The sequence below is a fragment of the Pundamilia nyererei genome, unplaced genomic scaffold (assembly GCF_000239375.1).
Source record: "Pundamilia nyererei isolate P.nyererei 1_Seehausen unplaced genomic scaffold, PunNye1.0 scaffold00034, whole genome shotgun sequence".
Lineage (NCBI taxonomy): Eukaryota > Metazoa > Chordata > Actinopteri > Cichliformes > Cichlidae > Pundamilia > Pundamilia nyererei.
Genome location: NW_005187435.1, coordinates 1,038,845 through 1,055,487, shown reverse-complemented (window position 1 = coordinate 1,055,487; position 16,643 = coordinate 1,038,845). Strand labels below are relative to the sequence as shown.

The 16,643-nt window shown below is 39.4% G+C and overlaps 1 protein-coding gene across 3 annotated transcripts in view; it reads right to left on the bottom strand.

The window, feature by feature from the left end:
• Positions 1-1,159: 1,159 nt before the first annotated feature.
• Positions 1,160-16,643, bottom strand: part of arhgef10la (Rho guanine nucleotide exchange factor (GEF) 10-like a) — a 113,193-nt gene continuing 97,709 nt past the window's right edge. For all 3 annotated transcript variants that reach the window (XM_005729674.1, XM_005729675.1, XM_013910015.1), the window contains 4 exons: positions 14,690-14,832; positions 8,637-8,808; positions 4,673-4,795; positions 1,160-4,089 (listed from right to left, as the gene is read on the bottom strand). In XM_005729674.1, coding sequence (XP_005729731.1) covers positions 3,539-4,089; positions 4,673-4,795; positions 8,637-8,808; positions 14,690-14,832 — 989 coding nt within the window. In that variant the 3' untranslated portion in view covers positions 1,160-3,538. The remainder of the gene's footprint in view (positions 4,090-4,672; positions 4,796-8,636; positions 8,809-14,689; positions 14,833-16,643) is intronic.

The window sequence follows — 16,643 nt, the reverse complement described above, 5'->3', positions numbered from 1 at the left end:
GTAAAATTGATGCCGTCTTCAGTTTTAAGCCAACAATGCTCTTGGGAAATAACAAGAAAAAAAGTCCTGGACTAAGTAGCCTGTGATGTGATGTCTTGGGGGTAGTGGGAAACCACTGAGCACAAAATTAAAAATTACATCAGCTTTTGTTTTCCTCAGTCTCAGTAGTCCCCAAAAAGTTCTGTTTTTGTTGTTGTTTCTTTTTTTTTTTAAAAAGCCCGGCTTCCAACAGATTAAGCCTGTTATAATTTAAATAACCAAACACAAAATAAAATGAGGTAATTACCCAAATGATGGTATCAAACAAATAGAGGACATTCTGCTGCTAAATCTCAGAAAAGTAGCAACATTTTAATGACAAGCAATATAGTAAACTTTTGACAGCATCCACTGCCCCGTTATTATTAATCAGTCATGTAAATAAATAAAAATCAAGCTTAAACTCTTCATCTTCAATGAAATGCTTTAATTTAGTATATGCACATTAGACAATATTTAGACATGTAACATCGAAGTACTGCAGCAAAAGGAAACAAGCATTTTTTCCTGTATGCTTGTGGCCGTTCAAGTGCAATATTATTACTTGAAGTATAATTCTTCTTCATCGCTTTTCTAACCTTACTGACGTTACATTTCTATCAGCTATGATAATATTCTACTCGCCAAAGTAACGAGTCACTGAGATCTGGGAACTATGTGACAACGAAGCCTGTAAATAAGCCAACAAACCTAAGAGGACGAACTTAGGGTGGATGCATCTTTTATGACGGTAATAATGCTTCACTGCACAGGAAAATTATGCGTACAACGACATCAAAGTCGGCGATGGGTGTTTACAACAGAGGCTTCTTACTTTCAGTACTGTCACAATGTTGTCAAATCTCAGCATCTTTACGTTGTGAGTAAATGTTATCATAGCTCAAAGAAATAATTGTCAAATCTACTTATATAGATCACCACAGGAAGAAAACAATGTGTAAACTGCCTCTTATTTCAAAACGTCAGTAGAGTTGCAGTCCTTTATATAAAATGAAATAGGTTTAGTACAGTAGGACTTCTAATGAGTAATACATTATGTTCATTCTTGAGTATTAACATTCAGTGCATGGATAATACCTGCAGGCCAATACTGTAAGCAAATGAAATGCCAAGGTTGATATGTGATATGAAACTTTTATTGCAGAAATTACATTTATGCTCTGTTTAAATAAGTTAAGTGCCATAGTAGCCAAATGCAACACTCCTGGTTTGATTCCAGCCATGTTTGCTGTCTATTCCCTCTCCAGTCGAGGCAAAAAATAACCCTAAAAACGGCTGAATGAACAATCTCTACAGTTACTGTGAGTTTTGTGCCTTCAGCAGCGTTGAATTTCACATGAATTAAAATATACATTTCTGATGTGACATTTAGATTTACATTTAGATGACAGCATCCAAGGACAGTTTACATCATTTTATTTTATTTTATCTTTTTCCTGAATGATTCCGGCTGACAGCGGGATGTTTAAAACGTTTTTTTGAATCTCACTTGTGAGGAGCAGAAGAAAAGAGAGAATAAACCTCGGTGTGCCTCAGGGAAATACAAAACATGAACTTCATGCTTCTGCGATAAAAGGATAAGATGAGAATCCACGTGTGGTGGAAAAGCTAAGTAGAATAGAGGTGGAGAAAAATGATATACCATAACCTTAACCATCGCTAGGCTTATTGAAAATCAACAAAACTCAGGTCGTAGTTGGATACTTGTGTGGCCTCCACCTACTGTGCCTGCACACCGTGAAAGATGTGCATTGTAAAATACGTACCTCTTGATTTGGGTTCCTCTATGAAAGTCCGTGTTTACAAGTCTGCCAACACGTGTTCAACTTCAAGACGTCTTAAAGGAAAACCTTTCAAATACTTCACACAGTACCACTGAACACTTCTCATACTGTTGGGTGCTCACAATTTTAAAAATATGTATGAACTCTAAGGACACTGCATTACATATACTTTGTTATCCCTTTGTATTTTTTTAATTATTTAAAAAAAAAAAGAGTTTTATATATATTTTTTTGGTTAAACACAGATTCTGTAAATCAACTAATCTCGAGACATGATAACCACAGAAAAACTGTGAGGTTTCTATACATAAGGAATGACAGGTTGTTTAAGGACGTCTTCGTATCCTGATTATAAAATATTATGGACAAAATGTTTGACTAAAATTCCAAATATTTACAAAACATTAGCAAAACAGAAGGAAAACAAGAAAAAGTCTCCACGACTTAAAGTCCTGGGTGATATCACTGGTAATATACATCATCACGACCATCTGTTAATTGTATTGTAACTGTATTAGAACATATTTAGTCAGAATCTTCCTCTGTTACTGAAATTAATGGTCCTGTAAACATGAGCATTTGTATTTGTACACAGCTGACAGCAGTTTAGATGGCTGCAGCGCTTTCATTTCATCATTCGTTTGAGTCTAACTTTGAATATTTGAATGGGGCTTCCCACTGATGTGAGCCGAGTATTCGCAAACCATGGTGCACATTTGTTTAATTATGCTGATAGATGCCAGTGACTAATGAAACACATATCTGGCATTTATAATATTGCGGGAAGATAATACGCTGCTCTGGCACTGAAAAGTTTCATTTGATCAAATAAAACTGTAATAATTAGATCATTCTGCAGTGTGATTATAGATTCTGTAGTGTAGAGTATCACCATCTGTGACTCTCATCAGGTAGTTTTCCAAATCACGTATTTTCTTCTTCTTCTTTTTTTAAAAAAAAAAAACACTGTACTAGGATGACTCTTCTTAATATAGGCAAAGTACGCTTTAAGAACCAAGAGTAATTTTTGCAACACCTGCAAAAAAATAAGAAAAATGACATTCTTTTTTTTTTTCCCCCAGAGAGCACCGATTCAGCTTTGAGACACAATGCAAGGTATCGTACATTCACATTGTATGGGATGAGAAAAAAGCTGGCAAAGCTTATAAAGTGATGCTAATGTGCTTTGTGATGCGATGGTAGTCCCCAGCTTTCAGCTCTAAACAGATGGGATCTCTCCCACAGGATCAGATAAAAGACGTCCATTTCTAACTCTGCAGAGCATGGCAGATTCCACAAAGGCTGCCTCTCAAACGCGTCGTGTCCATGGGCGCTCACACAGAAATCCTTTGCACCGAGTAGATGTGGCACGGCACACGTAGCAATGATGAGGTTAAATTGTGGCGCATCAATCTTAACTAAGGAGGGGAGCTGTTCAAAACAATCCCACAGCACACACCTAATCTGTAGTGGCCTGTGCTTCTGCTGCAAAGATCACGATGCGCCATCCTGAACATTCAAAGGATCCTATGGGCTGACTTATAAGCAGCATTAACTCATTAGCGTGCTTATTTCACAGGTTCGAACATAACATGCCATGCTCTGGGACAGAGGCACCGCCTTCTCATCATATACTCAAATGTACAGAATTTATGGAGTAGGTGATTCAAGCCTAAGCTATGGAGAATTCTATGAATACACATAAGTTTGCCACATCACACTGTCAGTGGGAGCTGCCATACCATAAGAATATTCTCTAAACCCTCCCCACTTGTCCTAGTACCTGCTGCTGCTCCCTCCTTCAGTCTGCGAAAACCTTTTCCTCCAGAGATAACTGCAGCAGAAATCACCCTGTCCCTGCGGCCCCCATCCCTTTCACAAGTGCGTCCCCGGACCCACATTTCTGGGTCATCGCTGAGCTCGTAGATAGATCCGTCTTCCACGCTGTGCTCTAAAGACTCCAGCGAGGAGTCCGACGCCTCGTCGCCCAGCGCCGTTAACGGCCGTCCGGGCAGTCCCGACGTGGAGCGCAGCTTATACTGCAGCAGAACGCCACGCCCTTTGCCTCTCCCCTCTCCCTGGTAGGAGCTGGAAGGTTGCAGGGATTCCTGAGAGGAGTTGTCACTGCGATCCTCGACTACACATGCAGAGTCTGGGCTCTCCCCAACAGAATCCCTCTTTAGAAGTTCAGGAGACAGAGAACTTGTGGTGGCCGCCAAAAAGTCCACAGGCCCACAGTGGGCATTTAGTGAGATCATTCCCTTTCCTGAAGAAGGCAGAAGACAAAATATTCAAATGGCATTCTGCTGTAAACAGGGCCGGGGTCAAGACGTCATGAGTTGCATCAATTAAATGTGAGAATAATGCAAGTTCCAATTTCAAATGTATGAACTTGAAATGATTTGAACCCAGCCTTGGATCATATGTCATCAGCTGTTAACTGTGTCAATTTATCATAATCCTACCAATATAGCAGCAATAGCGGCAGCTATAGTTTGTGGCATATTTACATATTATTCAATAAACTAGCCTGGAATAAGATGGCCGTGAAGTAAGGGTACTGCAAGTGGGAAACTAATGACCTCATTTCCTTGGCATTATAAACAAAACCCAGCCAAGCAGTTTTTAAATTATCCTTCGAAAACATATATACACACGATGATTTGTGTCTTGTCAGCCTAGTTATATTTGCACTGATTCCCACGGTAACAAGAAGAATGTGAAGTGCGACCTCAATAATGGGCAGTGCAGAGTAATTTTCTTTCGAAAAAAAGCACAACTCCTCCATTTTCTTTTGACCTCTTAAGAGGCCGTTCAATCAGAGTCAGACACCCCCTTCTGATCCATACCTGTTATTTTGGGGATGCCCTCCAGTTTGGAAACTGGAAGAGTGATAATTAAGCCTTGAGCTGTGCCCACCCATAACAGCCCCTGGCAAATTAGAAGACTTGTGACTCGCATGCTCTTCTGACCTGCAATATAGAAAACATTGACAGAAAATTGAGTTTTCTTCACCACGTATTGTTACAGAATAACATAGTTCAAAACTCCAGCATGTTATTGGAGATTGTGGAATAAAAATAGACTCCCTGCTGATAAAAAGATACAACCAGACTGGATGGTCTATCTTTTAGAGAATGAATTATGGGCTTTCATTTATTTTAATAATACCAGAACAGTTCAGTCCTAGTATGTCCACATAAATAAGTAAATAAATAGAAATACTTTCATTGTTGATTCCCGGTGTTAGCTTTAGGTAAGGTTTAAGCTCTGTGATCAGTCTGTATTTGCCAAGCTTAACACATGCACAGCACAGCTACCTAGGGCTCTGGGTTACATAAGATTATGAAAAGTTGGATCCATGTTCTTGCTACTGACCCAGTTGAAAGAAAACTCATAGAAGCACAACAGAAGAAACGAGACTGTGAACTCAATATTAAACATTTTTGTCTGCGAACTGAGTGCTTCAGAAATGTGGAGCTACATCGTTTTCACCTGCTTCACAGTCGCTGCACCTTCTATACTAAAACAAACCCAACTTTAACACGAACATGGGTCTGATTTTTAAAAAGTCCTGATGGTGTGCAGCAGGCCAAATCTAACTGGTAATAAGTAAAATCCAACTAAGCTCCTTTAATGTTATTCTTTTGGATTCCTTTTTATCTTGAACGGAGCCATGAAAGTCACTTTGGCATTGAAAGCAAAACCCGAATGAAAAATGAAAACAACAGCATTAAAACATCTGAAAATATGAGTGTGTATACTACATGCTGTAGGCCACAAGTTTATTATCTGCTGTGCAGGTATGTGTCAGGTGTGTCTCCCCAAAACAATGCTGCACAAAACTGATACTGTGATATGAAGGGGTTGGTGTTTTTTGCTCTGCGACAGTTTTGTTGAGACACAGCCACCTCCTGCTTTATTTTATTTTGGGAAGAGCAATATCTTGTCTTATTCGTAGCTTGAACCTCTGCTGTTTTTTACTGGCTGTTCTTATTAAAAAATATCATTTTCAGCTGCTTCGTAATTATACTAGCTGATTTATTTTTAAAATTGCGGGCTGTAATTTTCATATTATTATTCAAAATATATTTATTTTGCAATTTCTGGGAAGATTTAGAGTGCCAGCGAAGCAGAAGGCATGGGAGAAATGTTTTGCTGACTGTAGTGGAGGGAGTTCCAACTCTCCTGATAACACACACGCACACACGCATCTACAAAAGTTTTGATTTTTGTGTCTTGTTATTTATCTTAACCAGGGCCATCACTGTGCACGTGGACAAGCAGAATTAGCTTTAATTCTTTACCTACTTATTTATTCTCGTCTGTAGTTGATAACACCAGATGTGATGCACTGCAGCAAGTTGTTATTCATTCTGCTACAATTCAGGCATATTTTCTTTTCCTTTAGAGTGTGTTAATAATCCTTTGGATAAAGTTAACTTTGAAATTCTGTTATAGAGCATGATGCAATATTCAACATATATTTTGTACTGTTAGGTTTCCCACTGCAGAGCTGTTTGTAGCACTGCATTAGTGCCTTGGAAAGGATAATTGCACCCTCTTATTGTACATGCACATTCTTTGTTTCCAGTTAACAAAGGACTAAAAAAACATTGTTGCTGTGGATTTATTTTTGCATTCCTTATGTGGTCTCTCAGCTTTTGGCTCCCACTGTGGCCTAGTTATCTATAGAACCATTTACCATAATATCCATGGCAATGATAATTGAATTACACCAACAGTCATTTGAATACAACCAAGAGAATGCTCATTTACATGTGTAGCTGTATTTACACGCGGTTGTGTGTCATGCTCAGATTATGACGATTTGCATGAGTGGCTCAACACTGTTATTAATTAATTAATTTCACTGTGCAGAGATGAATCCTGCCAAGTAAGAAGTTCATGCAGTGTGTACAAGAGGAAGCGCAGTGAGCAAACAGAGCGCAGAGGCCTTTGGATGGAGATGTTAGAGGGTCACAGCAGTTAGTTAGACGTCGGGGGAAATGGCTTTTATCTCAAAACTGTTTATTTGAGCCGTTTGTCTGTTTGTGCTTTGGTTAGAGGGCTTAAGTGAGAGAATGATGCTCATGAACACCCACTCACAGGCTACCATGAAATCTCAAGTTAAGTCGGAAGATGTGGGCACCAGGCATTGTCTTTAGAACAGTGTTACAGAGGGATAATGGCAAAGATTAAGGAGGTATAGCTTAACCTCGAGCAATATTGCACCTCCAATTTTTACAGCAATGTACACACTCCGAAATGTAGTGAGTTTATCGTGGGAGCTTAAAAAGAAGATGTCTCCAAAAGATAAATGTTTCCCTATGATATGTCACTGAGGAGTTTATTTTGGGATATTTTTTTTCACCCTAAGGATAGAACTATTAAAGGCATTAGTAGAGAAGAGATCAGCAGTTTTCTCTGCCTCAGAAACTTCTCTGTTGTTTACTGCAACTGGAATTCCCTGTTGAGTATAAATCACATTAAGGGGAGAGGATTAGGGGGTATATCATTACTGCATGTCCTAGCATAAGTCAAGGAGAAACCTAAGGGAGCAGAGACCGAGTGATGGAAAGCAACTATCAGTAATTCATGTGCAGTATCTTTGGTTGTAGAGTGTCGAGGGATCCGCTTTTCTCTTGTGAGCTCAACAAATCACAACTTAAGTCAAAGATCCTCTTCCTTTTGTGGACCCAGAAGACATGAGCCGCGCAACTCTTTTTCTTTTCACCCTGTAACTTCCCCCAGGGCCAAGTCTTGAGGCTGTGACCCTCCCACAGATCTACTGCATATTTCAAGGGGGAGCACCAGCGCTGGGTGAAGATGACCTCTGGGTCACAGTTTTCTCCAGATACTATGGCCATAGGAGCCTGTTCTCCTTAAAGTCTCCTCGTGAGCGGGGGGGAAAAAAGGAACTTTGATCTAAAAGAGAAAGGTTCTGTGCTTGAAACATATGCCTGTTGGTATTCTTTTTTTACACAACTCACAGGAGAAAAGCTTTTTATTCCTGATATGATGGAGTAATGCTCTAAATACATCAATCACACTCTGGTGTGACTCAATAAAAGGACCAAATTTTCTGAATCCAGATGCATTTATACCTCTTCCTTAAGCTTAAAGCGATCTTCAATATTCTGAATTCATGTTACAAATAGGCTAATAGGTGCACAAGTCACCGCCTGAAAATGTTTGAGCGAAGTTGACACTGAGTCAAACTATCATTATCACATTAGACACTTTTAGGTATGCTCTAATTTGTTTACCATAGTTCTTGCTTAAAAAAGGGAAAAACACCCACAGTTGCAGATAAATATTTCATCCATCATGAAGGAAGGTGCACAGGAAGTAATGGGTTCTCTGTGGCATCCTAAACACACTGCAGTGAGAAGTAAAACAGGGGTAAGAGGATTTTAAAGCAGAGTGGAAAAGATGAAAAAGGGAGCGTAAGGGAAAAAGTGGGACAAAAAGAAAGTAAAATATTAACTCAAAAAGAGGATAGAGGGGAGGTGCATGTAGAGAAGAAGAGGTAAAATGGCACGATATTAAACAAGCATGGATTTGAAGAAAGGCAAGAATATTTTCAAAGTAATCCTATGTATAAAATCTTTAAGGCTGCCATTTTACTACTGCTTAGTGACATTAATCTTTTTTTATTAATCCCTGTCATTCACCGAGAGACTCTAGTATGGCTTTCCAGAGGCCCGAGATGGATACTTATCAGGTCAGTCTTGTGAGTGCAAGAAACCAAAGGAGAAGAATATTTATGTGCAATAAAGACAAAAACCAAAAAATTAAACAGGCATGTACCAGTGTTCTGGAGCGTTGAGCGTGTTGAGATGTTGATTTCCTGCAGAAGTTCCAACGTTTCAGTATGAAAGAGACGAATGGAGGAACCTTCTGAGAATGCCATCCACACCCCTCCACCAGCACACGCCATGTGTGCAACACTGACCAGCGGGTCTGGATGAACTTCAAACTTCTGTCAAACAAACAGTTTATTTCTGTTACAACAACATGTGAAGAAAATGCAATCATCCATTTCATCAATAAATAATATAGAAAACATTTAGACAACTGAAAGGTTAGCTCTCTCTGGATTCTCGTTCTGGTCTTTCAAACAACAGACATGACTTTTTCTCCACATAATGAGTGGACATCCAATATTGAGGCCTCGGTACAATATTTGCAAGATGTTCAGCATCAACTATAAAAATCCAGCTAAAATACAAAGTGAACCAGAGAAAAAATGACAACATTTTCAGTTAGCGTTCAAATTATTGTGGCATTCAATTCAAATTTCAAGAGTGTAGTGTTCATTTTTTTTGTTAAATATCTAAGATAACTGCCGTGGTTATATTACAACTCGATGAGGTCGAAGTAGAAGTCCCCTGAATAGTACATTTAGTGTTGCTCTACAAATAAAGTCTAGCTGTCCCTCCTAATTTTGTCATTTAAAGAGTCACTGACACACGGGGCATGTTTTTGCATCATTCCCTTGGCTTCTATCATTTTAAGAGCACAATGGAAAAATAGTTTTGGGCACAGTCTTAATGAGTAGCTTGAAATAAATGCAATGAGCCTTATCATGGCAACACATACAGCCCCTGCGGTCTAAGGCGTGACAAGGGCTGCTTTGGGCATCATCTTGAAACTCATATCACTGTCAATGCACAAGTTGCATGAAGCTGGGCAATTAGTCAGTGAGAGTGACTCAGTATGGATGAGAATGCACCACCCACCCCAACCCAAGTGCACCGGCAGACAGGGATTACCACCTGTTTGTGTGCCCTTGCCAGTGGGTCCTCCTTTGTTTGAAATTAGGGAAAAGGAGAGAAGACTTTGATGTGTTTTCCCTTTTAATTGACTCCTCAGCAGTGGGTGCCTGTTCCACTAGGGAAACAATATGCAGTGCATCTCTACGTTTTTCAAGTGCAGCCATCGAAAAATTAGATATCCATAATAACAAGGAAAATTTCACCTTCAATAAGCCATTGCAATTCAAATATGTTGACACGTTTGGAGAGAAAAATTCTGTTGCACTGCATGCGATGTATAAGTAATGCATTCCTCAATATCGAGCAAGGTGGCTCTAAAACGGACTTCCAGCTCATCAATGGGTAACATACTGCGGCGGTTAGACGCCATCTTTCCTGCCATGTGTGTGAAACCACCTGGATGGGATCCTGGAAAAACGAAACCAACACATCAGGCCCATCTGACGGGGCTACAAGGATTCTCAAAAAGTGCCTAAGAATATTTAAAATATTGATTTAATGTGTGTAATAAAATTTACATAAGCATCGATTCACATTTCAGCCCGCACGGCAAACTCCATTCCATATTTCATCACACGTATACCGTAGATAAAACACAGTGAATGCCCATTGTGTTGTGTCAAATACGAGGTAAGTAAAAGCCACAACTGTTGCCCCCAACCAACAACGTGGTATTAGTCTCCTGAATCCAACGCTGCTTACAGAGATGAGTTAGTCAGTGAAGCTTGACAGTAGTAATGTGCCCTTTCCACTCAGCTCGGCAGTGCCACACTAACAGCAACATCTCCCCTATATTCCTCCCACCAGCAGTGGGAAATAACAGCAGAGCTAAAGCCACAAACACTACAGCTGGTCTGAACAGCTCATTAGTCCTTCATTACACAGGGTGACAAGGTGTCTTTGTCCTTTTCTGAGTGCAAAGTCCACATCTTCACTCTAAGGGCGAAGGAGCTGAGTGGACGTGTGAGTGATAGGCGAAAGCAGGAAGAGTAAGAAATAGTAATGGGAAGAGGAAAGAACAAGGCCTGCCAGTCAGTATTGATCAAAGCCTGTATGCCCACGTATGTCCTACTTTGTTAAGGTCTGGTTATATGGGAGTGACTCAAACCTCCACAGACTGTTGGAGTTTGTGGAGCACTGTAATGATACTGAGACTGGATGTTGAGTGCCTGAAATAACGAAGCCAAGCTTGGCAGTTTTCGAGCAAAATGAAATTTGTGTATGAATCAAAACAAACAAACAAACCGAGCTCTGTTTTACTCTCATAGTCAGATCCCCTACTGCGTGACAATCTACTAAATAAAAAATCCCTTGATTGGTTGAAATTTTCTTCATTTTCTAATCAATGAAGGTGTTTCAGAGTCCCGTCGTATTCAGCGTTCCTGCTGCTACCAAACCCTTTCCTCTGGCGTGATGTGAATGTAAACAGGGTTATAATTTTAGTAATTTCGTTGTTTTTGTTTGAGTGAAACAGTTTAATAACAAATAAAAACACTGTTCCCTCCACCCCGACACACACCTTCTGTGTGTGTTTGGTGTAAATAGGGTTGGTCGGTGTGAACATGCCTCACAGCGTGACTGTAGCAATTGTATGTGAAGAGACACAGTGGGTGTGGCGGTGGGGGAAAGAGTTGGTGGCAATCCTTTTTAGGTCAAGAGGGGGGTATTTTTTTGTTGCAGTGCCAACTGAACGACATCTAGGTTGAGCTCTGTTAGTCTGAATACAAGAAAACAAACAGCTGAGAATAACACAAAAGCACACTTCTTAAAGCTATATTTATTTTCGTGGCCAGCAGGAGCGACTGCAAGGTCGACTGCATTAGAAAACGCTCCAACTTCTGACTTAAAATAATACATCAATAATTTTTTTCCTGATGAGCATGTGGTCTCAATCCTTACTTTTACATCTTGATTGACAAGTCACTTCCTAACCAGGTAGCCTTTGCTGTCACGACCATTTCCAAAAAGTTGTAAAGTGAGGGCTTGCTGTGAGGTAGTTGATCACTCTTACTGAAAAGAAACAGCCTGATGGAGATGGATAACTCTCTAAAGCAGCACCTTTAGTCTTGCCACACTTTATCAACTCCACCAGTCTGAAGCTAGAAGATCTTAAACTGCATAGGAAAACCACAGAAACGGTCAGCACATTATTAGAACCCTTTGAAAGCTGCATATGTAAACATTTAAGCATGTAAATGTTAGATCTGCAACCTCTGAACATATTTTTGTAAATGAACACAAATATGGATTCACTTCTAAAACCTTACAGAACTTCACAACCAACAAGTGAAGTCACGAGGGGTCTACACATTTCAAATTCAGTCTATGCATAAAACAGATGTGTGCCAAATTAGAGGTGTGATTAGTGGGAACTAATGCTGATCTTGGCAAGGATTGGATCTCTGCTTCTGTCTGAAAAAACATTTTAGCACCACTAACAACTCAGACGGCAACGGGCGTTTTGATTAATATAGGCTAGATTAGCATGCAATTTTGCACCGACCTAGATGGATCCAAGAGGTTGAATCACAAATAACGATTAAATGATGATCCATTTTCATAAACAGGGAAAATCTGTTGAGGTTGGGTCATAAACTGTACTTTGTTTTTAGAGCTGTACAAGATAAACGGCGTGCTATCTGAGCATTGAGAATGTTGTCATTGTCATGCTAGTATTTGCATTTTGGTTAAAATAACGCTCATCTTGTTTTCAGCTACAGATACAGCAGTGAAAAGTGCCATTTGGAGTTTCTTTGAACTACATAAAATATCCTTGTGTGATAAAACTGATAGTTGCTTCTGAATTTCTAAATGTGTTCTTTCTTCTATTATTGCTTTCTCCTTTCCTTACAAACATGGTATTTTTAAGCATTTGTCAGCACTATAATTTTCACGTACTCCACTGGGCTAGAGTGAATATAATTAAATAATACAAAGCTGAGAGTCCATACAATTTTGCAAGTGTTATGACAATCCTTTGGGGATCTGCTGAAGGCAATTTCAACACCATAGGAAGTATTTTCTTGTTTACCCAAACAGACTAAAAATGATATATTTAAATAACACTGTGCAGCCAAGGGCAGATTGTGAACATTTAAAAAGACTCTCACGATGAGCAGCAGGGTGCATCAAATGAAATGGGGCACGTGTCCAGCAGAGTCACAGATAAATGATTCAGAAGTACAAATCTCACAAAGTGGTGAACATCCATGTGGGGAAACAATGAAGTGAAGTAGAATTGAGTCCATGACCCTTGAGCCTTGAACCAAGTCACATCTCTTCCTGTAGGTGCCAAATACTTCTTGTCTAGATCCTGGATATGCACCACAGCCCCTGTGAAGTCAGCCCTCTTGAGTCCATATTAGTGAGGAAGACAAGGTTAGCAAAGTAGTAACCAGAGCTGACCTGCTAAGCTCTGTGGGAGATACTGTGAACCAGAACTGCGTGGTCATTCAGCTGATTAAGCTTGTGTCTCTGGAGAAGTAGACTACGGGAAAAAAGGTGAAGGAATAAAAGGAGACACTAGCTCGACTCGATTTTGAAGCATGCTGAAAAAGCAGCTATTTTTGATTTGAATATCCAGATCTGTCACGTGATGTTTCTGAAAAAACCAAAAACAACACCTATAAAATGTATCTTATATAATTCTGATTTTTGAGGAAGATGGTTTTTTTCCTCTACCTTTTGGGCAAGTACATCAGCAGTTTTATGATAGGCATAGGGGGAACAAAAACATCAGTAATTGCAATTGAAATGAAGGTGGTACATTTTCTACCGCTTTCTCCCCCCCGAAAATGTAACTCATTTACAATGAAAATGAAAAACACTTTTATATGAAATGAAATGAAGTGAATTCTCTTAATTGGTATTGTTTCTGTTTGTTAGTTGTTGTTTTTTAATTAAATTCAGCAATTAATTTTATATGTCATAAACTTTTATTTACCCAGGAAAGGTTGACTTGGTACACATGCTCATTTAAGCTAACACCCTGTCCATTTATACAGCCATGTAGACTTACATCTGGGAGCTATAATTAAGCAGTAATGGTTTGCAGTTTTGCATCGGAATACCATATTAACATTACCCAGAAGAGTTTGTTTTATGTCATTCATTATTGTGTACCTCAGCTGGAGAAGTCACCCTGCTCTAAACCGCTAATGACGCGCTGTACAGAAGAACACCTTGGAGAATGACTACACGAAAAATGGAAACAATGACAAAGGCAACTAATTTTCTGGAGAGAATGGTACACATTCTGTGCCGCAACTTTGAGTGGCACAGAAAAATAAAACCATTTTCTGAGCAAGAACTCCAACAAACACTGTATGACTCTACAAGGGGTCTGTGTCTCTGTCTATGCAGCAGCTCCAGGCAGTAAATCTTGATTACATCACAGATTAGAATGCTGGCTCTCTAGGATGGCTGCATAAATCTTCCCAGAAAATGAAAGGAGTGTAAGTTTGCATTTCTTCAAATGTTGCAGAAAACAAAAATAGAACAAAACCACTGTAATGTGGATTTTCACTGAACTCATTTATTTGCTCGCGTAACCTTTTGGAAAAAGTCAAAGATAATCTCTTTGAAGTTTATTTCTTAACCTGTTTTTAAACAGCGTCCACATTTCTTAATATGATGGGTAACCGTGATGAGATGCTAAATCTAGATGCAGTTGAAAATATAACATTAACAAATATTTCTTAGAACAAAATATTAGCAGGGAACATAAACGGATGTTCTAACAACTGAATTTTAGCATGCAATAATTTCTCTTCTGTCATTGGCCATGTGGAAATGAGATTTCACACAGACAGGGAGTGACAACAGCTATCAGCTCATCAGCTACTTGCTAACTATATCTGACTTGTTTCAACCAAATACATTTCTCTTTGTTCTATGGGCTTTTTCATAGCGTAGATTTACTATCAGCTGTGGAAATTCAACAGTATTCAAATACTAACATTAAGTTTTGTGTTTTGCTCTGTTTTATTTAGTTTGAAGCAATGTAGAAAAATCACTGGCTGTTCACATTTTTAGCAGTTGTATACACTGCCAAACTGTATGTCCAGAGACAGTTTCTTTATTTACCTGTGTGTTGAAGCTAGATATTTCCGTGACTGTGACAGAGTTCCCGCAGCTCGCCCACACTGAGTCGTCTAACACCAGCAGTGTCCGAACTGACTCTGTACCCAGGCTTACACATCTACGGGATTTAGGGTCCCAAAGATCATCTGAGGAACAAAAACAGTAACGAAATGAGAAAAAACAAACAAACAAACACCACAATGCTCAAAACTACAACCAACATGTGAGAAACCCCTTAAAATCAGAAAAGGCTATTATCACAGCTAGCCTACAGTTATATTAATAAAGTCTGAACACATGCCCCACTTCTGCTGGAGCCCTTTCACACTGAGTAAGGCAATTAAAGTCAATTCTTCCCACTTGTACCACAGCAAGTTAGCTTGGTGTTTATAACACAAAAAAATAACAAAATAAATATAAATAGAGCTCTTTAACACTGTTGAGCAATTACGAAAGCTTCAGCGGAGATTTGCTTTGTTTTTTTCATTCTACTGAACAACTGTGAGAGGACTATAGGTTGACTGAAGATTGTGGACTTCCATTTGAAATACCACACACTGTGTCTCACCACACACTGTGTAACGCCACACTGTGTAGAACAATGCTTACACCCTTGCCACCCATATCCCAACGAGCCTGGTGTACACTTTAGTGCATTTCCTAACATCTTTATCACCAGGTCTTTTGCCAATTAAAAAATAAAACAAAACAAAAAAACTGAAATTTTGGCTCTCGACACCTCATCCTCGTTCTTTGGTTCATCGGTGTGAAAATGAAGCAGCGTTTTAATCACGGGGCACACACTGTGGCTACCACAGAAGCACATTATAAAGTAAATTACACGAGAATTTCCTTTGCTATGCGTTAATGAAGCAAAATTAGAGAAGAGTGCATCCAACCAGTTAATTAACATTTTGAATTGTTTATTTCTGCCTTTCAGTGCAGAATAGCTTTACAATGCCTTCTGACTTCCACAGGTTAATTGTTTGGCATGTTATAAAGGTCATTTTTTTCACCTTTTCAAAATTCAATCTTGTAAATGTCCCTCTGGCCACTATGGCGAAGCAATGCCACGCCGTTACTTCTCTCTCTTTAACATATGGTCCAATCTTGTTGCAGTAAACCAAACTTCCCTCCCACGTTTTGTGTAATATTACCATCGCAAGAGTACATGATATTCAACATGCACTTCACAGTGAGATAAGCTGCAGAAGCATGCTATTTATTGTCAACAGTTTATTAAATGTATTGACAAAGGTTTCAGCTGAAGCCTTGGTATATCCTGAATGCTGTAGACTCGTTTTCAGACAGCAACATGCTAGTCAGGGGCATAAATCTCTAACAGATGTGCCGAACCCACAAACATTCCTGGGCAACCTCCAGAGCTCTTCTCCTGTCCTCTTTTTAAATTTTTTTTTTTTTAATGCAATGCATGAATAGTAATATTTAATCGGTATGCAGCAGCTTGGTGTAATTAATCATCTTTTCTGCTTGGGAGGAGAGAGAAGCACAAGAGGCAAGCAGGCAAGCCTGTTGACATACTGTGGCCAGGTAAAAGGAATCTGGTGATAGAGCTATTGTGCTCCTGCTGGCTGTGAAGACTGCAAAGCACTGCTGAGATGGTGTTAAGCCCCCTTGGCCTTTGCAATGCCTGACTAAACATGGCATGCCATCTACCACATGGTGTAGTGTTATTTTCATACTTTCAGCAGGTGTGAAAATCACTGGGAAAGGGAAGTGTAGCATACTGAGAAAAGTGATTCTATGGCAATAATTTCAAATCTAGTCATATATATATATCGTTAGCTTCATAGCATAAGTGCCTAAGTCATTTTTTTGTGATGACATAGGCAGACGGACAGGATGATGCAGCAGTGGTAGGGGAGTAAAGTTAGGCAAAAATCTCAATTTGACCAAAAAATGACTTAGGCACTTATGCTATGAAGCTAACGATATA